We start from the raw sequence: 15740 nt of genomic DNA on the forward strand, positions 1-15740 counted from the left end.
AATGTGTCTCACTCTTAAGATTGGGCTCCGCTCTAATCAGACTGAAACATATCATAAATTATAAGTGTCGATTAAATGTCTTTTCAAAAACGGCAATCTTCTCAGATAATACCATTCTTTGTTTAAACATAATGAAGACAACCGATAATAATAGAAAAAAGTTTCCATACGAGAAATTTTTTCGAATTACCCGTTTATAATATCTCGCGATTTATAAGCAATAATTATAAACAATAAGTGCTCGCGAACAATGATAAAAAATAAAAATTTACAAAATTTTCAATTATTTTTGCTCTTTACTATATATATATATATATATATATATATATATATATATATATATATGATTATTTAATCAGTTTTATTTATCTGTAAAATTTAAAAAAAAATTTTAATGCAATTTTATTATTTTTTATTCTCACTTTATTTTAAATCATAATTATTTTGAATTGAATCATATTGAATCATTTTGAATTTATTATATTGATATTTATAAATATATTTTGAATTAATTAAGTTTCACATATTTTTAAATATTTAAATTTAACTTTTTTTTTAAAGGTGAATTTGTAGATTAATTATTACTGTATCAATTTCAAAGATTTATATTTATATATATATATATATATAACATATATATATGTTGTAGAAATAATAAAAATTAAATACCTTTTTTTTCACGAAAATGTTAAATTCTTTTATAATTATTATTTTTTAAGATATTTACAAAAAATTGTTACTACATTGAATTTTACTGCACTTATCAATCGATAAAATTATCAACAAGTTCAAATAAGTTCAAACAAATCAATATACAAGTATAGATTTGTATTTTGAGCTTTGAAAAATCGATTAATATTTTCTACCGACCAATATTAGTCGAAAAATTAGTCGATAAAAACAGCGAATTTAAAAATTTTCATAGAATGTCAATTACTGAATTTCATTTCATTCATTAAATTTAATCAAAAATTGCCAAAAATGAAATTTTAGGGAAAAAAAAGTGTTATCAGTTAATTTCAAGATTTAATGGCAATTGAAATTAAACTTGTAAATGTTGCATCTTTAGTGTTTTTGATACGATTTCTTTTAATATTTATCGATTGATATTAATCGATAGGAAATATTGATAAGCTTTTCAAGGCTCAAATCTAGATACAAATCTATACTTATTTGACAACTTATTGATGATTTTATCGATTGATAAGTGCAATAAGTGCAATATACGAAATTCAATATAGTAAATATTTTGAAAAATAATAATTATAAAAAAATAAGAAAAAAAAGTTATTTAATTTTTATTATTTTTACAACATATATATATATATATATGTATATATATGAAAATCATTGAAATTAATAAAGAAGAATTGATAAAAAAGAATTGATAATTAATTTATAAACTCATCTTTAAAAAAAAATTTAAATTTAAACATTTAAAAATGTGGAATTTCATTAATTCAGGATATATTTATAAATATAAATATATAAATTCATAATTATGATTCAAAATAAAATAAAAATAAAATATAATAAAATTACATTAAAGATTTTGTTTTTGAGATTGAATATGTTAACATCATTCAAAATTAAATTTTTTTTTCATAAAATCATTTATATTGAAGATTTCATATCGAAAATATTTGTTTGTAATTGCTTTTTTTTTTAATTTCTTTCTAATTACTATAAATGCAACAAATAATCCCATTATTATCGAAAATTATTCACACAAGTTGTAAGAGTCCTATATAATTCGGAGTTCGAAAAGATTGATCGTTTTTTCCAAATCAATTAATTTCAATATTTCAATAATTTAAATCATTCTAATTCAAAGATTAAACTTGTTCTATAATTAAAAATGTTTTAATAATTGAAAGATTAGAATTGTTTTAATTTTTTGTCGATTTTTATAAATATTTATGTTCTCTGAAATTTCTTTCACGTTCATTTTGGAAAATCAGGAATTTTCGTTGGGATATGTAAACGGCCAATGATACCACGAATCAGTCTTCTGCAATATTTTCAATCTAAAAAAATTCTTAGAATTAGATTATGTTGTTCGCAAAATTCAATATTTGCAAAAAAATTGATTCACGAATATAAGATGATGCTGATTGTTATTGAGATTGGTATAACTGAAAAATATCATTTCAAATTCAATATTACGTTCAGCCACAACGAAATATTTCTAAAAAACAATCTCAAGAATCTTCTAAATATTTCTCTCAAAAACATTATCCGCTTGCAATAGTAGTCTATATTCTTTGTTAATCTCATATTATTTCTCTTGTATCACAAATTTTAAAATTTTATATTATTTAAAGCATTAAATTAAAATTAAACAATATTAGACAATACATAAATGATTAGATATGAATAGTTAAACCATTATAAAAAAAGATAAACTAAATAATTACAATAATTTTTTAAATTCGATTTTCAATATTAACATATTAAATTAATATCAACATTTCATCATATTAATTAATAAATGAATATTAAAAAACATTCTTTTCTTTTTTCTGCGTTTATGTTATTATGTTGTTTTACATCAATAATGCAATTCATGATTATTCATATGACAATTCAATTCAACTTACAAATAATTTATCTAATTTGTCATTATTTCGGAATCGAAACTTGCTAGCATTGTATGCCGAAAAAAAAAAAAAATAATTCATCGATTTTATCATACTTTTGCTCTGTTTAATAATCTGAAAAATAATTTTCATTACATTAAACTCAACCAGACAAAAAATCACAACTATGTTAAGCTTATTTATATATATATAAACAAAACAATTGTGTTGCAATGTATTAAATTTCTATTAATTTTTCCATTGAGTAATTTCCATTGAATAATTAATTTTCATAATTAATTAATTATTTTATATTAATTAATTAATTGATTAATTTCCATAATTAATTTAAAGACTGATTATAAATGATCATTTGCATAATCGATTTTAATAAAAAGAATCATTTCCTCACTATATATATTGATGAATCATAAAATAGATCATAATTTACTTGCAAATGGATGATTTATTAGTTTTAAATAGACAAGAAATCTTTCTAATCTTATGCAAAGTTATGTTATTAAGATCAATAATAATTCTCTTTTGAAAAACTTTATGAATATATATATAAAACAATTATTTTATTAACAAATATTATTTCAAAAAGATAAAATCAGCTTTTAAAATGTTTCTACTTTTTTATTTTTTTATATTACATATAACTTACATATAACATATATATTAATAATACGAAATGGAACAAAATTTTTTAATGTCTTATCATTTCGTTATAAAAAAATATTTCCAAAATTATTTAAAATTATATTAAAAATATATGAAAAAAAGCTTAACTTTTATTTTATTTTTTCAAAAAAAGTAGATAATAAAGTTGCTCTATATAATCTATTGTGCTATTTATTATATACACATAAACTTTTATCAAAATCAGAACTTTGGATTTAAATGAATTTTTTTAAGATGTATAATATCATTTTCAATTTTTATGAAAATTTTTATAAAGATTCTATAACTTATTTATTCATGTAAAAATTCAATATTATAATTATCTATTTAATTATTCTTTTTTTTTAAAAAAATCTTACAAAATTCATAAAAATTAGTTATATCAATTATATTATATTCATTCAAAACTTCATAATTTTAGTAATTTTATAAATGATTTGATTTTAAGCAAAATATTAGTTAAAATAATTTTAAAGATATAAAGTTTAATAAGTAAATAATATAAGTCAAAATATTATGCTTACTTCATATATATGTATATATTGATATATATGTATATATATCAATAATAATTAATATTTATATCAATGTTAAATATTGTATATCGGGACGTACATCGATTTTATATATATTAGTATTATTTACATATATTAGTATTTATTTTATTAGATCAAGCCATAAGTCCATTCGTGTTGACATTTAAAATTTTATTCCTTTTTTTTTATGGAATAAAAAATATTTTATATTTTTTATCATCTAAGTATACAATTAAAAATTAAAAATATTGCTTTTAATTACATCAAAAAAAGAATTATTCATTACAACAAAGTACTATTCAACAATAATATTTAACAATATAATAAAAATAATTATTGTTTAATTAAAATATTTTAATGAAACAAATATAATATATTTTAGATCTTTATTTGATCTTATTTTATTTTATTTATTTATTTATTTTTTTTTTTATATTTACAAAATATTGAGAATTCAATTCACCATTCATTGAAATTCTCAATATTTAATTATCTACTTATTAATTTTTATTAATATTATTAAGTATTAAGAGTATTACACTAAATATAAATTTTTTAATACAAGAAATGATAAATATTTAATTCATTATTTCAATTTTGACAACAACATATTATTTTTTGAAAACTTTTCATTATTAAAAAATTTCATCGGGAAAATCAAATTAATATATAATTAATAATTATTTCATTAAAATCGAAAAAATAAATAAAAATAAATAAAAAATATACTATTTTTTTTCTCCTTTTAATTTCTTTAATATTTAAAATTTATCAAATTAAGTTATGTTAAATTTACATTACATTATGTTACATTCTAGATAAATTTGTTGTAGTCAAATTTTAATAAATTATAAATATTATTTTGTAAAAATAAATAAAAATTTAATATTTTTTGAAGTTTTTTAATTCATAATGATAAAATAAAGATTTTTAAAAAATTTTCGATGTTAAAAAAAAATTAAACGAACGATTTCCAAAAAATAAAAATTTTTATAATATTTAATTTATTTAAAAGAATGCAAAAGAATCATAATACATATATATAATTAATCGGAGAAGTTCTGCATTAAATTATCAATATTTAATAATTCAATAAAAAAATGCAATTGATTGCACAACCAATATAACAAAAAAAAGTTGATTAATTTCAAACACAATCGAAATTGTTCAAAAAACATGATTAATTATCAAGAGAATATATCGCTGAAAGGCAAAATGATATTCTAGATAATGCTATTATCTAGAATACAAGGCAGTAATCGATGACAGTAATGTCGAAATTCCTATGAAACGCTGTCGCGTTGGTGGCTGTTCGATTATCGATGTGTAACCGAGAAAGGGAGTGGTCTCAAATCAAGGTCGACGGCTCCATTCGTAAAGTCGATATCAATGATCGAAGCACTTTCAGTGCATTCGATTGCTTTGAATTTGCATTTTGTTAAGGTTAATATTTCTGATTTGTCTGCATTTTGTATCTCTCAAAAAATGATAAATCAATAGATATTTTTCGAAAAAATTTAAAAATATAAAATTTATATTTTTAGAATATAATTGTTGATAATATTTTTATTACATTGTTAATAATATTTATTAAAGACATAAGAAAATTTAATTTAAATAATTAGTTAAATGATTTTTATCTAATTCATATACATTCAAAATGGAGAATAGAAATATTAAATGTAATCGATAAATTTATTTGAATATTATATTAAATATTATTATTTTCAACTTTTACAATCATTATTTTTTTTTTATTTTAAAATAGTTTTAAAAACAATCTTGAAAAATATAATATATTTAGTATATTATCAATCAATTTGCTTTTTATTTTGTTTTGAGGAAATGATTTAAACAAATTTAATGAATAATAAATAAATAAATAAAATTTAATGAATAATAATAAATAATAAATAAATGATTAAAACAAATGATAATAAATAAGAGATATATAATAATTTTCCTTTTGAAATAGCGTAATGGAAAAAAATATTATAATTCCTTCAGAATGAAAAATAAGGAATTATAAAAATTTTTTAAAAACTTCCGAGAAAGAATTTTTAACATTTTTTCTTTTAGACTCTCAGAAATTTTTGAAAAAAAAAATTATTAATTAGTTAAAATCAATATAATCAAAAATGAATATCATAAATGAAAATAATGATTATTTTAAACATATAATCTAAATGCTTATTACAGAATTTATGTTTATAATAATTTTATGATTATATTTTTAATTTTTAATATTGAAAATATAATGATGTATACATCGTCAAGCATGCAAATTTGAAAATTTTTTTATTTATCTATATCGAACGCAAGAGCTTTTTAAATTAGAATTGAAAATAAAGTTTAGAATTAAAGATTAAAATTAAAATAATTTAATTCTTAATCTTTTTGTCTTATTTTTTATTTTTCTTAAATAAAAATTTTTTTTGAAAAATAATATGGATTTTAACATTGACTACAAATTAAATTAGTTATATTATATTTAGATTTTTTTTTTGTTTTGCATAATGGTATTTTTAAAGAAATTTATATTTATATATTTTCGCACAATTTAGATTTAATGATGACTAATTTTAAATTTAAAATTTTTTTATAATTATACTCAAATAAATGAATAATAATGTATAATAATATGGATACAGCCGCTTATAATTGCAACTCCGAAATAAAATATGATTTTTAGTAATTAGAATAATAAATAAATGACACAAAAATCTTTAATTAAAATTTAGTAAAAAAATATTAAAAAATTGCAATTTCTATTAAATATGTTATTAAATAATGAAAATATATTCTAATAATAAGTTTTAAATTTAAAATTTTTTTTAAATAGCATCAAAATTTTAATTAACATGTAATAGCATACAAATAAAAATATTTTATAATAGATTTTATAATAACTTTTCACTAAGAAAATATATCAAATTTATAAAAATAAAAACATAGAAATAATGTTGGAAATAATTTTAATATATATCCATTAAATTTAAATGCAGAAATTAAAAAAATATGAGGATAAAGATTTCTTCAAATAGATATTTATGAATGACAGAATGCGGTTATTCTATTTTCCAGCGAAAAAAATTATACATTTTTAAACGTATTACGATTACATTCTTAAACATATCGTTACTTTTTGACAGGTGAGATAAGAGTGAACGAACAGCTAGTATTAACCTGCATGCACACTTTAATGGCACGTGAGCATAATCGAATTGCAAAGACGTTAATTCAAATAAATCCTCATTGGGACGATGAAACGCTGTATCAAGAAGCAAGAAGAATCGTTATTGCTGAAATTCAACATATCACTTATAATGAATTTCTACCCATTTTACTTGGCAAAGATGTCATGGAAAAATTTGGACTTCTCCTTGAAAAAAATGTAACATATTGAATATTTTTATTTACTAGTTTTATTTATTAGTTATTATAAATTCTTTATGGAATACATATTATAAAAATATTAAACATTAGATTATATTAAGTATTTGGTATATTTTATGAAAAATTATATATTTGAAGAAGAAAAAATAATTTAAAGATTATTTTTAACAAATATTTATTATTTTATTTTTAGAAAAATTATTTGTTATATGAAAAATTATATATTAGACAATAGATATTATATATTAGAAATATTCTATAAGTATTTAATTACTCTTAATGTTATAAAGTATAATTTTTTTTTTTTTTTTACGAAATGTAGACAAATAATTTCGATATATTTTCTTAATCACAATGAATCTTGAATAAACTGTTAATGATAGTTATAAAAATTTTGTATTATAAGTAACACAATTTAACTGTTTTTTATTCATTTTAATTTCAATTTTGTTTTTTAACAATAAAAAGATGAGAATAATACTTTCTGTATTTGATAACAATTTTCTAATAAGAAATTTTTTATAATAAAAAAATAATTATTTTCTAAGTTGCTTTCTTTGAATTATTTATAATATTATTATAATAAAAATATATTAAAGTATTAATATCCTCGTATCCAGAATTGATCACTATTGATTATTTAATTATTTTAACACGAAACCTGACTAATTAGATTTAAATTAATGATTTTTGCTTCCTTCATCTATATAATGAAATGTAATATTCATAAATATTATATTTAATTTACAGAGCTATTGGGATGGTTACGACGAAAGCGTGAATCCATCTGTGATTGATGCTTTTGCCTCTGCAGCCTTCAGATTCGGACACTCATTATTGCCAACGGCAGTAGAAAGGTGGAGTAAAGCTCATAAATTTATTGGTGAGTCAGAAGCCAGTATTTCATCAAAAGATTAAATATAAAATTTTCTTAAAAATTATATATTCATTTTTTATATTATTTCTTTGAAGCTTCGAAGAGACTATCAGATTTGATTAGAAGACCATTTGATTTATATCGTGCTGGAGTTTTCGACGAATATATTATGGGATTGATGAATCAAGTTGCTCAAGCTATGGACGATTCTATTACGCAAGAAGTATGAAACTATTCTCTGAAATAAATATCGAATGTAATAAAAAAAAAAACAGAGAATATTTAATTTATATTGATTTCAGGTGACAAATCATTTATTTAAAAAAGTTGGAGCTAAGTTTGGATTGGATCTGGTTTCATTTAATATGCAACGAGGACGTGAATTTGGTATTCCAAGTTATATGGAATTCAGGTTGGTATTTGAGATATTTATATTATATAAATTTATAAAAGTGACTTTAGAAAAAATTGAAATATAATTCAGGAAGAATATCAATTTATTATCCTTTTTAACAATCTTTAATATATAAAAATTATCTATAAGTAGCATTTAATATATTCATAGGAAAATCAATTCTAAAGACAAAAGTTAGAAAAAACAAACATAAAAATTGATATAATATCAAAATAAAAAATATCAATTCAGATTTATTTATTAAGTTGTAACCAATTTAAGTTTTTGTGAGTTAAATAAAACAAAATAGAGATAAAATAAAACAATGGTATGATATGATAATTTTATTTCCGTCTTTTATTCCGCTTCAATTAACAAAAACTTAAATTGTTTATAATCTAATAAAAAAATATACATATGTATTTTAATATTTGTTTTGACTTTTAGAATCGATTCTTTAAAAATATTTCATATATTAACATCTTGTATATCTATGAAGTTTCATAATTATTAATTTAGAAGATTTATACAAAATATATATAAAATATTCAAATTGTATTAATTTGCAAAAGAAGATTTCATTTTATCATTAAAATTTTATTTTTTAAAATTTATTAACTAAAATTTATTAAATTTTTTAATTACAGTTTATTAAAATTTCACTTAAAAAATTTTTAATTTTTATATAATTTTGTATAAATTATATTCTAAATTTTATATTAATTTTTATATTAAAAAAGATGATTTTAAAAAATAAATATAATTTACAAAAGTTCATTTTATTATTTTTTAACAATTCTTATTTTATATATAATTTCTAATTTGTATACATAATATTCTATATCGTATCATATATGTAAACTTATTAAAAAGATTCATAGAAACGATAATAATTCATAGAAATCCACATTATTTAAAAAAAAAATAAAAAAAAATGAAAGTAATTCACTAAGCCGTCTTATTATTTTTTGACAATCTTTCGATAATTCAATCTGTCTTTTTTCAGAAAATTCTGTGGACTTCCTTGGGTAGACACTTTTGACGAGTTACACGGTTCTATGCCAAATGAGACAATCAGACGCTATAGCTCGATTTTTGAGTAAGTATTAATCTTCCATTTCGGATTATTTTTAAAATCTAAGAAAAATTCCAAATATCTCAACAATAAATCATTTTCAACGAACACAAAACTTGTCAGAAGAAATATTATAAATTCATCGATATTTCCGATGCTAATTTTAAACTATATTTTTCTATAATCGTGAATCACTTTCGAAATAGGTTCGTAATCATCATTTCTAGAAATTGAATACGAAATTCCCGGAAATAACGGTGCGTATATTGATCTTCAGGCATCCAGCTGACGTCGATCTCTGGTCCGGTGGTGTATCTGAGAGACCACTTCCGGGTAGCATGCTCGGGCCAACCTTCGCCTGTATAATCGCCACGCAATTCAGTTATTCCCGTCGAGGCGACCGATTTTGGTATGAGTTGCCGAACCAGCCATCGTCCTTCACTCTCGGTAAAAAATTTTTTCAATCCTAAATATCGAACATATTGAAATTTATACATTTTAGAGAAATCGATTTCTAACCTGTGAATATTCTCAAATAGAATTATTTAAATGAAATTATTTTTAAAATAATTAATTAATAATTAATAATTACATAATAGAATATTTCTAATATGTGAATACATTTTAATATTATTAATTCTAATATTAATTTTCAAATTTTTATAAATTTGAGAAACAAGATAGTAAAGTGAATTACGATTTAAAAAAAAAAATTGGAAAAAAGATTAATTAGAGAAAATTAATGAAATGAGATTAAAATTAATCATGTTTTTATATTTTTTTTAGATCAATTGAATGAGATCCGAAAAATAAAACTCGCTAGAGTGATCTGCGACAACACGGATTTGATCGACACTATACAGATTTATCCCATGGTATTACCCGATCATGAAATGTAAGTAAAATGTTATGAAATCGAATAAATATATATAAAGTTAATAATAAAGTTTATAATAAATTTTTGATTATTATTTTGAAAATTTAGATCAATTCAAATGATATAATTAATAAATTACATCGTGAATTAGTAAAAGTGTATAAAGAAAATAGAAAATGAAAGTAACACTCAATTTTGTTATGTAATATGAATATTTCTCTCGTAACACATCTATGAGAGGAAATCTTAGATTTATTATGAAATTTTTATTCTTATTATTTTTATGATTATGATATTATTTGTGATATTATTATTATTTGATATTATTTTATTGTTATTGTAATTATATTATTTGATATATTATTATTATCTTATTTTATTATATTATTATATATAAGATATATATATAATAATATAAATTATTGTATGATGATTATGATTTTATTACATATAATAATATATGTATAATAATTATTCTGTTCCGAAAAGTATTGTTTCACATTAATTTCACGGTATTATTATATATTATGTACTATGTTTTATATTATATTATATATTTTGTTATAATAATAATAAGTATATTTAAATATTACATAATTAAAAAAATTAATTAAAAGTTACAATGATTATCATTAATTTTATAATATTAATATAAAAATCTCATTACGTTACTCATAATTTTAATTAAAATATCCTATTTAATAATTTTTTATTTTCTATGATATATTGAAATTTTTTAATTCTATAAGCTCTTTAATTTTTTAAATAAAAATAAAAAACTATATATTTCGTAAGAATCTAAAATTTAAATTTTTTAAATTATTTTGTTCAACAAAGACAAGAAAAATGAAAATATAATGAAAATGATTTAATTTCTAAATATATATACTGAAAATATATTTTAATATATATATATATGTATATTAATATAGAGAGAAGAAGACAGAATATTTATAAAATAAGACAAATTTGAAATTAGTTTCTATTTTTTTGATCTTATTTCTAAATTTATGAATCTACGTAAAAATCAATGAATTACTAAAATTTCTCTCACAAAAAAAATGATATAAATGATTCTTTAAATAACTTTTAAAGAAATAATTAAATTCATCGTTCACCTTGCAGAAACCCACGAGTACCCTGTCGAAGCGGCGTCCTGCCTAGTATGGATCTAACCAAGTGGGCAGAATTCCCAACCGCGAATCATGCTCAATACGTGAGTAATATAGCAGAGACGTATCAGGCATATGGAAAATAAATAAGCTGTTTTTTAGACGTAAAAATTTAGCGAATCTATCGCCTAGACCAGAAAACCATCACCAATGTAGTGAACAACAGTTACGAGCCAAGAAGCACGACTCTTAGGCACTCCTTTTACTCTGAGACACATTACGGTATTGTAGCGTAGGAAATTATAGATAAACCTGCATGTTCCATTTCGAATCAGCTTTAGGGACATAGATGCAGACAAATGCAACACAGATGCAATTATAGACATCCGAATAGACAACATTCTAGCGACTTTAATTAAATGAATATTCCTAGAGATTAATTTATTTTATCAAACTAGAATTATAATCTATATTCGAAACTATAAATTATGATGTCGACGTAGTCTCTCTTTTATGTGTCTTTTTTTATACATTTTTTTTATAATTTTATATATGTATAAAGATTAATTTTAAGAAATTCACGACGTTTACGAATATAAACGCCATAATCTAATTGCTTTCATATTATGATTTAACCAGGATTTTTGTAACATATCTTTAAATAAGAATGGCGTAATGCATGCACAATCATGACACTTTGTGCATTATTATCATTAATTATCGTAATTAATAAATGAAAGGAAAATTGAGAATCTTGCAGGACAATAGATTTGTTTATAATAATTTTAGAAAAATTAGAAAAAGATATATATATATATCTAATAAAATAAAATATAAAATAATTGCTTTGACTTACATTTAAAAAAACATTTTAAAAAAAGAAACTAATTAAAAAAAGATATATTTCCATATAATTTGTTTGATACTATTGAATTGATAGTATTATTAAATAATTATTGAATTGATAAGTTTTTTTAATTTTTAATAAATTTTTCAAATTTAAAGATGATTTCGATTTGTATAAAAATCTCAAAAATATAATTATTTTTTATTAATAATAAGTAATAAAACAATTTATTAAATTGATGTTGCTTTATGAATTAGAATTATTGTTTTTTGTGATTTGTTAGATGCAAAAAAAATAGAACTAGATTTGCTGGATTCTTGTGTAGCGCAAAATAATTCAAAATCTGAGCATGTTGATGAGCAAATTTATTCAGTTAGTTCACATCACAGTAATTATTTTTTTAAGTATATTAAATAAATATGTCAAAAACGGATCTACCTCTTTTTATTGCAAAATTCTCAATTAAATCATCGAAATTGTAAATACAATCGTTTAACACGATTTGTAACAATTTCTATGAATGCTTTTAATAATCGCTTATGAATTATTTAGTATGAATACAATAGTGCATTTAGCTATGCCTGTGTTATATTTTATTACAATATATTATATTGTAATAATATATATCAATATAATTATATCAATTGCGAATGAATGCACGATTTATATGGATTAACAAATTGTGAAATGAATTCTTTTAAATTAATTTCTCTTTGAAGTAAAGATGTAGAGAGTTCAAGTGTGAATACCTGTCGAATACTCCAATTTTATTCGTGATAGGCAATCATTTTTAAAAATTTTATTTATATATATTTTGTAAAATTTTATTCTTCTAAAAAAATTTAAAATATTCAAAAATATTTCTTTTATATCTTCTTATATATTCTATGATTGCTGGAATCACGATTAGTATTTCGATTTGTTTAATAAAATTATTTGATTCAATATAACTATTTCAAGATAATTCGCCAAAAGTTTAATCGATTAACATAGCTCAATATGTATATTATATTATATCTGTTAATTTTTATTTCTATATATACATATACATAATTTATATATATATATTACATATATATATATACATAATTTATATACATTCGTATTAATTTTTTTTCATCAATGATGTAAATTATGAAAAATAATTCAATTTGAGTTTATATAAAATTGAATGTCTAATTATTTTTATATATTCTATGCATGGAAAATTACAGCTTTTGATTTACTTACTATTCGTTTTTAGTATGTTCTTTAATTTTACCAAAATTTTTCTTTTTTTTATTTATCTATTTTTCTTATTAAATTTTTAATGTATTCTTCATACATAATACCACATACACGATGTACATAATAGCACGTAGCGAAAATTCATTCCCTCCATAAAATCGCACCAAGATGGGTAACAACGTCCATTATCTAATCTTTTCGTGTATCGCAATATTAAGTCATTCCATAATAATAAAATTCTATAATGCTGTTTTTTTTTCTTCTATTTTCATTTTACAATTATTTTCTTATTAAATCTTTTATTAGTTTTTTATAAAATTTCTAGCATAATAAATGTATCAAATTTAATACATAAAAATTACTTATTTATGGGATTGGCTTAATATAATTTTTCCCTATATAAAATAAAAAAGTGCAAAAGACAATATTGTTGCAAAACAAAAATACATTATTCTATTTCATATTTTAATATAAAATGAAAACGAGACAAAAAAAAATCAAATTTTGGAGAAGATTTCGATACGTTCCCTACCAATATTCTACAAAGGATGCACAAGCACGTACAAATGTAAACCTATTATACTATAGCGATTGGTGGAGGAGCACTTGCTTGATGTACCAAGACAACCAACGAGACCGGAAAAGGCGCGCAACCAATACAACAGACAGCAGGTTTTACGACTCTTCTTTGAGAGCATTAATGGCATTGCTTCATATCTGGGATTCAGAAAGTAATCGCGCACCGACTACGATTATAAAGAGCATCGATACACGAGGATGAATCGTATGAAAGAACAGAATTTTTGAAACGATGATAACTTTTATATTCATTCGTAAAAAAAATCACATTTATAATTGAATTTCGTAATTTTCGCAAGATATATATTAATTCTTTTTATATAATAATTTTTTTATAATGTTCATTAAATTAGAATGCGTATCCATTATCATGTCATTAATGTTATACAAAGAGAAGAAAAATAAATTGTTTTGTTCATCCTCGCACTATCATGCACTTTTTAACATTTTAAGACATTGTCCATTTATATTTTATATTTAATAAATATATCGAAAAAATTAATGATATTTATTGCTAATATATACTAAAAAAGCTTATCTATGAAATTACATTAAATCTTTGTTTAGTAAAGGTTTCGTAAAATTGAATTTTATACCTATTATATAAATATATAAAATATATAAAATTTTTTTAAAAAAAACTAACTATTTAAAAAAAAAACTATTAATAATATTATTCAAATTTTTTTTTTAAACTATTATTTATTTGAATTTTTATAGAATTATCAATTTATTTTAATCGATTTTTTTAAAATTACTATTTATTTTGAATTTTATTTAAATTTAAATTTTTAATGTAAAATTATTATTTTATATATACAAATTTTATACAAATTTTTTTATGAAAATTATTAATTAATTTTATCAATTTTTTTTATAAAGCTATTAGTAAATTTTATTCAAATTAGTATTTCATATCTTCTACCAAACGAATACTAACAATAAATATCATAACAAGCATATAATAAGCTATACTATTTACATTGTCAAAATTGCGAACATAGATTTAATTGAAATTTTAATTTATGCTAAAAACATTATGTTTGCATTCTTAATACTAAATAATATAAGTCAATGGAACATCTATAAACAATTACTTTTTCAGGGATTCGATTATCGTCTCAGAAAAACAACTTGGGGTATCGAAATATTAATTTGTATAATATTACATCTACTATATTTTCTTGTGATTTTTTCGAGTATATATATATATAATTTATTAAACACTCTTTTTTTATTATTATAGACATATAACTTCTTTCTCATTTTTATATAATTTCTATATAATTTCTATATAATTTTACATCTTTTTTCTTATTTTAATTAACATATGAATAACAGCAAAGGCCTAATGTTGTAGAGTATAATAGAATATATCTGGCATATGGTGAAATGGTATTTATTTTTATTGCTTCAAACATTATTGTATTATTAGATACAATTTATAATATGCACTAAAATGAAATGAAAATGTTAAAATATGACTATTCTCTAGTAGAGAAGAAAAGTCTAATTTTTTAGATTTAAATTTTCTGTGTAAAAATAAATTTCTGTGAA

General features: G+C 20.0%; 2 protein-coding genes across 6 annotated transcripts in view; one reads left to right on the top strand and one right to left on the bottom strand.

The window, feature by feature from the left end:
- LOC122720340 (chorion peroxidase) overlaps nucleotides 1–14629 on the top strand; it is a 26769-nt gene extending 12140 nt beyond the window's left edge. For 2 of the 5 annotated variants that reach the window (XM_043946971.1, XM_043946973.1), the window contains 9 exons: nucleotides 6952–7193; nucleotides 7946–8078; nucleotides 8168–8295; nucleotides 8375–8484; nucleotides 9473–9565; nucleotides 9819–9988; nucleotides 10328–10436; nucleotides 11544–11634; nucleotides 14193–14629. In XM_043946971.1, coding sequence (XP_043802906.1) covers nucleotides 6952–7193; nucleotides 7946–8078; nucleotides 8168–8295; nucleotides 8375–8484; nucleotides 9473–9565; nucleotides 9819–9988; nucleotides 10328–10436; nucleotides 11544–11634; nucleotides 14193–14339 — 1223 coding nt within the window. In that variant the 3' untranslated portion in view covers nucleotides 14340–14629. Of the gene's footprint in view, nucleotides 1–6951; nucleotides 7194–7945; nucleotides 8079–8167; nucleotides 8296–8374; nucleotides 8485–9472; nucleotides 9566–9818; nucleotides 9989–10327; nucleotides 10437–11543; nucleotides 12238–14192 lie in introns of those variants that run through there. The other 3 variants (XR_006347747.1, XR_006347746.1, XM_043946972.1) reach the window with 3 other exon arrangements.
- LOC122720343 (centrosomal protein of 290 kDa) overlaps nucleotides 9902–15740 on the bottom strand; it is a 23049-nt gene continuing 17210 nt past the window's right edge. Inside the window, exon 24 of the mRNA XM_043946978.1 lies at nucleotides 9902–10007. The gene's annotated coding sequence lies outside the window, so the exon portion shown is untranslated. The remainder of the gene's footprint in view (nucleotides 10008–15740) is intronic.

The sequence above is a fragment of the Apis laboriosa genome, unplaced genomic scaffold, assembly GCF_014066325.1.
Source record: "Apis laboriosa isolate Shangri-la unplaced genomic scaffold, ASM1406632v1 scaffold125_cov141, whole genome shotgun sequence".
Lineage (NCBI taxonomy): Eukaryota > Metazoa > Arthropoda > Insecta > Hymenoptera > Apidae > Apis > Apis laboriosa.